General features: G+C 66.3%; 2 protein-coding genes across 2 annotated transcripts in view; both read right to left on the bottom strand.

Moving 5' to 3' along the window:
- The window catches only part of KDM5C (lysine demethylase 5C), a 39,416-nt gene extending 39,118 nt beyond the window's left edge, over nucleotides 1-298 (bottom strand). Inside the window, exon 1 of the mRNA XM_066570247.1 lies at nucleotides 292-298. Coding sequence (XP_066426344.1) covers nucleotides 292-298 — 7 coding nt within the window. The remainder of the gene's footprint in view (nucleotides 1-291) is intronic.
- Nucleotides 299-2,418: 2,120 nt separating this feature from the next.
- LOC136569892 (IQ motif and SEC7 domain-containing protein 2-like) overlaps nucleotides 2,419-9,549 on the bottom strand; it is a 33,820-nt gene continuing 26,689 nt past the window's right edge. Inside the window, 6 exon segments of the mRNA XM_066570246.1 lie at nucleotides 2,419-3,447; nucleotides 4,426-4,475; nucleotides 5,183-5,344; nucleotides 6,566-6,727; nucleotides 7,927-8,026; nucleotides 8,108-8,233. Of these exon segments, the coding sequence (XP_066426343.1) occupies nucleotides 2,419-3,447; nucleotides 4,426-4,475; nucleotides 5,183-5,344; nucleotides 6,566-6,727; nucleotides 7,927-8,026; nucleotides 8,108-8,233 (1,629 nt within the window).

Genomic DNA, 9,549 nt, shown 5'->3' with positions numbered 1-9,549 from the left:
GGCGGTGCGCTGCGTCCCGCGTGTCCTTCCGCCGCGGGACCGGAACGGGCGCGGAGCGCCGCCACAGCGCCGCGACCGCCGGCGAGGGCGGCAACAGCGAGAGGGGAGAACGGCACCGGAGCCTCCCCGCCGCGGCCTGGGTGGCAGGAGGCGGTGTGGCGGGATGAGCGACGGAGAAATAGTCCTCAGTCTCCGCCCCGTCCGCAGCGGAGGGATCCACGGCACCGCTCGCCTCCGCGGCTGGGTCAGCGGTGGGGCCGGGACTTGTTGTGCACGTTTAAAGGGACGCACGGCGCATGCGCGCCCGGCGGCCTCGGGGAGGGCGGGGTCACGCGGAGAGGCGGGGTTTGTTGAGGCCACGCCCCCGCTGGCCACGCCTCTCCACCCCTCCACGCCCTCCTCGAGACCCCCATGGACCCTATAGACTCTATAAACCCCTATGGACTCTCATGGATCCTATAGACCCCTGTGGACCCTATAGACGCCCAAGGACCCTCATGAATCCTATAGAGCTCCATGGACCCTATAGACCCCTATGGACCCCCAGGGACCCTTACGGAGCTTAGAGAGCCCATGGACCCTATATACCCCTATGGACCCCCAGAGACCTTCATGGATCCCATAGAGGCCCATGGACCCTATAGACCCGTACAGACCCCCAGGGACTCTCATCGACCCTATAGACTCCCCAGGATCCCCAGGGACCTTAATGGATCCTGTAGAACCCTATGGACCCTATAGCCTCCCAGGACCCCTTTGGAGTCTATAAACCCCCACTGACCCCTATGGACTCCCAGGACCCCCATGGACCCCTAGAGACCCCCACCCCTATGGAATCCCCTGGACCCCAACAAACCCACAGGACCCCTGTATCTCCTATGGTCCTGCAGCCCCTAAGGATCCCCAGGACCTTTATAAACCCTGCGGCCCCTATAGCCCCCAGGACCCCTATAACCCAAAGGACCCCTGGAACCCACAGGACCTCTATAGCCCCCAGGACCCCTATAGCCCCCTATAGCCCCCACAGCCCCTATAGCTCCCAAGACCCCTATAACCCCCATAGCCTCTATGGCCCCCATAGCCTCTATAACCCCCAGGACCCCTGTAGCCCCCCAGAACCCCCACAGCCCGATGATCCCTATAGCCCCTATAGCCCCCAGGACCCCTGCAGCCCCCCATCGCCCCTATAGCCCCCATAGGCTCTACAACCCCCAGGACCCTTATAGCCCCCTAGAACCCCCACAATCCCTATTACATCCCCTATACCTCCCTGACCCCTTCAATCCCCCTGCCCCCCCCATCCCCTATTGCCCCTATAGGCGTGTCCGCCCTCCCATCCCCTATAGCCTCTATAGGCGTGTCCCCCCACCCCCATCCCTTATAGCCGTGTCCCCCCCCATCCCCTATAGCCCCTATAGGCGTGTCCCCCCCTCATCCCCTATAGCCCCTATAGCCATGTCCACCCCCCATCCCCTATAGCCCCTATAGGCGTGTCCCCCCCTCATCCCCTATAGCCCCTATAGCCATGTCCACCCCCCATCCCCTATAGACCCTATAGCCGTGTGTCCCCCCTCCCATCCTCTATAGCCCCGACAGGCGTATCCACCCCCCCATCCCCTATAGCCGGGTCCCCCGCAATCCCCTATAGCCCCTATAGGCGGGTGTCCGCCCTCCCATCCCCTATAGCCCCTATAGGTGCGTGTCCCCCCCCATCCCCTATAGCCCCTATAGGCGTGTCCCCCTCCCCATCCCCTATAGCCCCCATAGGCGTGTCCCCCCCATCTCCTATAGCCGTGTCCCCCCCTCCCATCCCCTGTAGCCCCCCCCTCCCCATCCCCTATAGCCCCCATAGCCGTGTCCCCCCCCCTAAAGAAGCGCTGGCGGGCGGGGCCGGCCGGTCCGTTTATGAAGCATCAAATATACAGTCTCGTCTCTTATATACAGGGCCCGGCGCGGGCGCATGCGGGTGCCTGGGGGGCTCCCCGGGGGGGCCCGGCCGCCTGGGACACCCCCCCCAAAACCCAAAAACCCCAAAACCCCCGGGGGGACCCCAGGCGGCCGGGGGGGGCGGGGGGAGGAGGGGGGAGGGGAGGTTAAAGTGCCGTGTGACATTCAGCCTGAGCTGGGAACGGGGGGGAGGAGGGGGATTTTCGGGGGGGGAGGGGGGGGGCAGCATCGCCGCCGGACCCCCGGGATGGTTTTGAGGGGGGGGGGGGGGTTGGGCAGAGACCCCTCCCTCCTTTCCTCGCTCCCGGTGGGGTGGGGGGGGCGGGAGCAGCCAAACACGAGCCACGTGCAGGTTTTGGTTTTTTGGGGGGTTTTTTGGGGGGGGGACGGACATGGAGGGATTGGGGGGGGGGTTACAAAAATAACCACCGCGTCCAGCAGGCCGGGGGCGGCGGCGGGGGGGGGGGGGGCTCAGACCACCGTGCTGATGCGGTTCCCCCCCTTGGGTTTGGGGGGGCCCTGGCCGGCCTGGGCCAGGGGCGAGGTGGGGCCGGCGGGCGAGTGGGGGCTGAGGGGGGTGTGGGGCGATGGGGGGGGCAGGGGGGGGTAGGAAGGGTGGGGGGGGATGGGCGAGTGGGGGGGCGCGTGGGGGTGGTGGTGATGGTGGTGATGGTGGTGATGGGCGACCGGGGGCGGCGGCGCCGCGCCCCCCCCGCCGCCCCCCCCCCGCAAAGCCCCCCCGGCCGGGCCCCCCCCCACCCCGCCGCCACCCCCGAACACGAAGTGCTTGGCGGGGGCGGGGGGCGGCGGGGGGTGGTGGTGCGGGGGGGGCCCGGGGGGGTACGCGTGGGACAGCCCGTGGTGCGCGGGCGCGGGGCTGTACAGGGGCAGCGGCGACAGCGGCTGCCGGGGGGCGCCGGGAGGAGCCCCCCCCCTTTTGCCGGGCCGGTGCAGCGTGTAATGGGGGTGCGGGGGGGGGAAGCCGCCGCCGGGGGGGCCGTGCTGCTGGGGGGGCGCCGATAACGGCGGGGTGGGCCCGCCGTGGAAGCGCGGGGGGGCCCCGGCGGCGATGGCCGGCAGCGGCGGGGGGGGCGCGGGGCGGCTGGGGGGCGGCGGCTGCTGCGGGTACGGGGGCGGCGGCGGAGGGCCCGGGCCGCCCCCCGCGCCCGCAGAGCCCCCCCCGGGCCCGTGGCAGTACTGGGCGTGCAGCGCCTGCAGCTTGGAGGGGCCCTCGGGGGGCGCGGCGGCCGCCGGCGGGTGGTGGTGGTGATGCGAGGAAGACGCCGAGGATGAGGAGGCCGAGGCCGAAGCGGGACCCCCCGCGCCTGGGGGGGGCCCGGCGGGGCCTTTCCCGCGGCGGCTGCCGAAGAGCGAGCCCAGGAAGGACGAGGAGTTGGAGACCGGGCGGGCCGGGGGTTTGTAGCCCCCGCCCTCGGGAGCGGCCCCCGGCCCGCCCGGGGCCCCCCGCGCCTGCGGCCGGGGGCTGCTGATGATGGAGCCCTGCAAGGGGGCGGGGTCAGCACGGGGAAAGCCGCGCCCCCCGCTCCCCATCCGTGGGATTTGGCACCTCCCATCGGTAGGGTCAGCCCCGCCCATTCCGTGTGAAAGCCGCGCCTCCCGAATCTAGCCCCGCCCCCAAGGCAAAAGTGAGCTGCCATTGGTGGATGAGAGCAGCCATCACTGGTTGGCCCCACCCCCAGAGGGTGCAGAAGCCACGCCCCATCCACTAGGCCCCGCCCCCTTTCAAAATGAGGCGTGGTTTGTCAGCCTGGGGGCGGGGCTAAAGTGGGCGGGGGTTGGGTGTGGCATTGGGGTGGCATTCAGGGGTGGCGGTCAGAGGGTGACATTCCGGGGTGTCACACTCAGGGGGTGACAGGGGTGTGGCATTGGGGGTGTGGCATTGGGGGTGTGGCACTCTGGGTGTGGCATTGGGGGTGTGACATTCAGGGGGTGGCACTCAGGGGTGTGGCACTCAGGGTGTGGCACTCAGGGTGTGGCATTGGGGGTGTGGCACTCTGGGGTGGCACTCTGGGGTGTGACATTCAGGGGGTGACACTCAGGGGTGTGACAGGGGCGTGACACCCAGAGGTGGCACTCAGGGTGTGACATTTCGGGGTGTCACAGCCAGGGGGTGGCACTCGGGGGTGTGGCATTGGGGGTGTGACATTCAGGGGTGGCACTCTGGGGTGTGACAGGGGTGTGGCATTCCGGGTGTGGCATTGGGGGTGTGGCACTCAGGGTGTGGCATTGGGGGTGTGGCATTGGGGGTGTGACATTCAGGGGGTGGCACTCTGGGGTGTGACATTCAGGGGGTGACACTCAAGGGTGTGACAGGGGCGTGACACCCAGAGGTGGCACTCAGGGTGTGACATTTCGGGGTGTCACAGCCAGGGGGCGGCACTCAGGGGTGACACTCAGGGGTCTGACATTTTGGGGTGCCATTTGGGGTGGCACTCGGGGGTGTCCCTGTCCCCTCACCTCGATGGTGCTGTCCAGGGACCCCACGCTGTTCCGCCGGCCCCGCTTGCCTGGAGGGGGGAACAGTGAGGGGAGACCCCCAGGGGACCCCCCCAGGACACCCCAAAGTGTCCCAGAAACCCCAAATCCCCTCAGGGCACCCCAGACCCCTCCACGGACACCCCAAACCCCCCAAAGGATCCCAACCCCCCCCCCGTGGAGACCCCAAACTCCCTCCCAGCCCCTCCCAGCCCCTCCCAGTGCCCCCCAGTGCCCTCCCAGTCCCCCCCAGCCCCTTCCGACCGCTCCCAATCCCCCTCCCAGTCCCTCCCAATGTCTCCCAGTCCCTCCCAGTCCATCCCAGTTCCTCCCAATCCCTCTCCCAGTCCCTCTCCCAGTGGCTCCCAGTGCTCCCAGTCTCATCCAATCCCTGTCAATCCCCCTCCCAGTGGCTCCCAGTCCCTCCCAGTGCCCCCCAGTGCCTCCCAGTCCCTCTCCCAGCCCTTCCCAGTGGCCCCCAGTGCCCCCCAGTGCCTCCCAGTCCCTCTCCCAGTCCATCCCAGTCCCTCCCAGTGCCTCCCAGTCCCTGTCCTAGTCCGTCCCAGTGCCCCCCAGTGCTTCCCAGTCCCTCTCCCAGTCTGTCCCAGTGCTCCCAGTCTCAGCCAATCCCTCTCAATCCCTCTCCCAGTCCCTCCCAGTCCATCCCAGTCCCTCTCCCAGTCCCTCTCCCAGTCCCTCTCCCAGTCCGTCCCAGTGCTCCCAGTGCTCCCAGTCTCACCGCTGTCGGACAGGTCCCTCAGGGAGCTGCTCAGCGCGCTCCGTTTGAGCCCCTCGGCCCCGAACGCCTCCTCCAGGGAGCTGCGGCTGAGCCCGTTCAGCGCCTCCCGGGGCGGCCCCGCGCCCCGCGGCCCCGCCACGCCCTTCTGCTTCTCCAGTTCCGCTGGGGGGGACACCAGTGACACCCCAGTAACACCAGTGACACCCCAATAACCACCAATGACCCCCAATGTCCCCAGTGCCCCGCGCCCCGCGGCCCCGCCACGCCCTTCTGCTTCTCCAGTTCCGCTGGGGAGGGGGCACCAGTGACACCAGTGACACCAGTGACACCCCCCAATAACACCAGTGACCCCCCAATAACCACCAATGAACCCCCAGCGCCCCCAGTGCCCCACGGCCCCGCGGCCCCGCCACGCCCTTCTGCTTCTCCAGTTCCGCTGGGGGGGACACCAGTGACACCAGTGACCCCCCAGTGACACCAGTGACCCCCCAGTAACACCAGTGACACCCCAATAACCACCAATGACCCCCAATGTCCCCAGTGCCCCGCGCCCCGCGGCCCCGCCACGCCCTTCTGCTTCTCCAGTTCCGCTGGGGGGGACACCAGTGACACCCCAGTGACACCAGTGACACCCCAGTGACACCAGTGACACCCCAGTGACACCGGTGACACCCCCCAGTGACACCAGTGACACCAGTGACACCCCCCAGTGACACCAGTAACCACCCAGTAACCACCAGGAATCCCCCAGTAACACCAGTGACCCCCCAGTCTCCCTCCCAACACTTCCAGTGCCCCTCCCAGCACTCCCAGTGCTCCCAGTGCCCCTCCCAGTGCTCCCAGCGCCCATTTTGATGTTCCCAGTGCCCCTCCCACCACTCCCAGTGCCCCTCCCAGTGCTCCCAGTGCCCATTTTGATGTTCCCAGTGTCCTTCCCAGCACTCCCAGTGCTCCCAGTCTCCCTCCCACCACTCCCAGTGCCCCTCCCAGTGCCCATTTTCATTCTCCCAGTGTCCCTCCCAGTGCCTCCAGTGCCTCTCCCAGTGCTCCCAGTGCCCCACCCAGCACTCCCACCACTCCCAGTGTCCTTCCCAGTGCTCCCAGTGCCCATTTTCATGCTCCCAGTGCCCCTCCCAGTGCTCCCAGTGCCCATTTTCATGCTCCCAGTGCCCCTCCCACCACTCCCAGTGCCCCTCCCAGTGCTCCCAGTGCTCCCAGTGCCCATCTTGATGTTCCCAGTGCCCCTCCCAGTGCTCCCAGTGCCCATTTTCATTCTCCCAGTGCCCCTCCCAGTGCTCCCAGTGCCCATTTTGATGCTCCCAGTGCCCCTCCCAGTGCTCCCAGTGCCCCTCCCAGTGCTCCCAGTGCCCCAGCAGCGCTCACCCTCCACCCGGTACTTCTCCATCTCCTGCACCTCGGCCACGGACTCTCGGAGGTCGCTGGCGAAGCGCAGCCGGTCCTGGGGGCTCGGGGCGTTGAACACGATCAGCACCTTGCGCTCGCCCCCCGGCGCCGCCGACAGCAGCTTGATCCCAAACTGGTAATCTGGGGGGAAATGGGGCTCAGGGACATCCCCACGGGGACAGGGACACCCCCATGGGGACAGGGACACCCCCAAAGGGACAGGGACACCCCCACAGTGTCACCAACCCCAGCTTGATCCCAAACTGGGAATCTGGGGGGGCACGGGGGTCAGGGACACCCCCACGGGGACAGGGACACCCCTATGGGGACAGGGACACCCCCTTGGGGACAGGGACACCCTCACAGGGACAGGGACACCCCCATGGGGTCAGGGACACCCCTAAAGGGACAGGGACACCCCCACAGTGTCACCAACCCCAGCTTGATCCCAAACTGGGAATCTGGGGGGAAATGGGGCTCAGGGACACCCCCACGGGGACAGGGACACCCCTATAGGGTCAGGGACACCCTCACAGGGACAGGGACACCCCTAAAGGGTCAGGGACACCCCCATGGGGACAGGGACACCCCCATGGGGTCAGGGACACCCAGCTTGATCCCAAACTGGTAATCTGGGGGGGCACGGGGGTCAGGGACATCCCCTTGGGGACAGGGACACCCCCACGGGGGTCAGGGACATCCCCTTGGGGACAGGGACACCTCCAAAGGGACAGGGACACCCCCATGGGGACAGGGACACCCAGCTTGATCCCAAACTGGGAATTTGGGGGGACAGGGAGAGGGGGGGGACACAGCAGGAGGTCCCAGAGGGTCCCGGAGGGTCCCGTGGGGTCTGTTGGGGTCCTGTAGGGTCCCATAGGGCGCTGTGGGGCTCTTTTGGGGTTCTTTAGGGTCCCATAGGGTTCTATAGGGTTCTGTGGGGTGCTGCAGGGTTCTTTGGGGTGCTGTAGGGTCCCGTGGGGTTCTTTGGGGTGCTGTGGGTTTCCCTGGGGGTGCTGTAGGGTCCTGTGGGGTTCTTTGGGGCGCTGTAGGGTTCTTTGGGGTTCTGTAGGGTCCCATGGGGTGCTGTGGGGTCATGTGGGGTGCTGTGGGGTCCCATAGGCTGCTGTGGGTTTCCCCGGGGTGCTGTAGGGTTCTATGGGGTGCTGTAGGGGTCCCATGGGGTGCTGCAGGGTTTTTTGGGGTGCTCTAGGGTCCCGTGGGGTTCTGTGGGGTGCTGTAGGGTCCCGTGGGGTTCTGTGGGGTGCTGTGGGGTCCCGTGGGGTTCTTTGGGGTTCTTTGGGGTGCTGTGGGGTCCCACGGAGCGCCCCGGGGCTCACAGGCGTTCTGGAAGAGCTGCATGTGCATCTCCACCAGCGGGAAGCTCTGCCGGAAGCTGTAGGTCACCAGGATCTTCTTCTTCTGGAAGATCTTCGTCACCTGCCGAGGCCAGGGGGTCACCAGGGACCCCGACCCTGGGACCCCCCCGACCCTGGGACCCCCCCGGGACCCCCCACTCACCACCAGGAGGTCGTTGAAGAGGAAAACCTCGCGCTGGTGCAGCCCCAGGCGCTGGGGCCGGTTGGGGTCGGGCACCTCGTAGAGTTGGCAGCAGCAGACCAGGCGGCGGTGGGGCAGCGACAGCACCTGGGGACGGGCGCGGCGGGGAGGGGGGGTCACAGCTGGGACAGTGGGACACGGCCCCACGGGCCCCCCCGAGCCGCCCCGGGGTGGGGATGGCGGCCTTGGAGCCTCAGCGGGGGCACGCGGAGGGTGGCGCCATTGGGTCAGCTGGAATGTCACACATGGGTCGCCTCAAGGGTCACCCCCAATGTACCGTGTGGGTCAGACCAAATGTCCCGTGTGGGTCACCCCAAATGTACCGTGTGGGTCAGACCAAATGTACCGTGTGGGTCACCCCCAATGTCCCATGTGGGTCACCCCAAATGTCCCATGTGGGTCACCCCAAAGGTCCCATGTGGGTCAGCCCAAATGTCCCATGTGGGTCACTTCAAGGGTCACCCCAAGTGTCACACCTGGGTCACTTCAAGGGTCGCCCCGAATGTCCCACATGGGTCAGCCCAAATGTACCATGTGGGTCAGCCCAAATGCCCCCCAAAGGTCACCCCAAATGTCCCACGTGGGTTACCGCAAGTGTCACACATGGGTCACTTTGAGTGTCCCCACAGGTCACCCCGAATGTCCCACGTGGGTCACTTCAAGGGTCACCCCAAGTGTCACACATGGGTCACTTCAAGGGTCACCCCGAATGTCCCACATGGGTCACCCCAAATGTCCCACATGGGTCACCGCAAGTGTCACACATGAGTCACTTTGAGTGTCCCTCACAGGTCACCCCAAATGTCCCATGTGACATCTTGACTTCAAGGGTCATCCTGAATGTCCCACATGGGTCACCCCAAATGTCCCACATGGGTCACTGTAAGGTCACCCCAACTGTCCTATGTGGTCACTTTGAGTGTCCCTCACAGGTCACTCCAAATGTCCCCCACAGGTCACCCCAAATGTCCGACATGGGTCACTTCAAGGGTCACCCCAAATGTGCCACATGGGTCACTTTGAGTGTCCCCACAGGTCACCCCAAATGTCCCCAGTGACATCTTGACTTCAAGGGTCACCCAAATGTCCCACGTGGGCCACTGCAAGGTCATCCCAACTGTCCTATGTGGTCACTTTAAGTGTCCCTCACAGGTCACTCCAAATGTCCCCCACGGGTCACCCCAAATGTCCCACGTGGATCACTCCAAGGGTCACCCCAAGTGTCACACATGGGTCACTTTGAGTGTCCCCACAAGTCACCCCAAACGTTCTACGTTGGTCACTCCAAGGGTCACCCACAGGTCATCCCAAATGTCCCATGTGGGTCACATTGAGTGTCCCCCACAGGTCACCCTGAATGTCCCACATGGGTCACTTTGAGTGTCCCTTACAGGTCACCCCAA

This window comes from Molothrus aeneus, unplaced genomic scaffold, assembly GCF_037042795.1.
Source record: "Molothrus aeneus isolate 106 unplaced genomic scaffold, BPBGC_Maene_1.0 scaffold_30, whole genome shotgun sequence".
Taxonomy (NCBI): domain Eukaryota; kingdom Metazoa; phylum Chordata; class Aves; order Passeriformes; family Icteridae; genus Molothrus; species Molothrus aeneus.
Note: the sequence above shows the minus strand (reverse complement) of the source record. Positions and strands in the feature narration are given on the sequence as shown.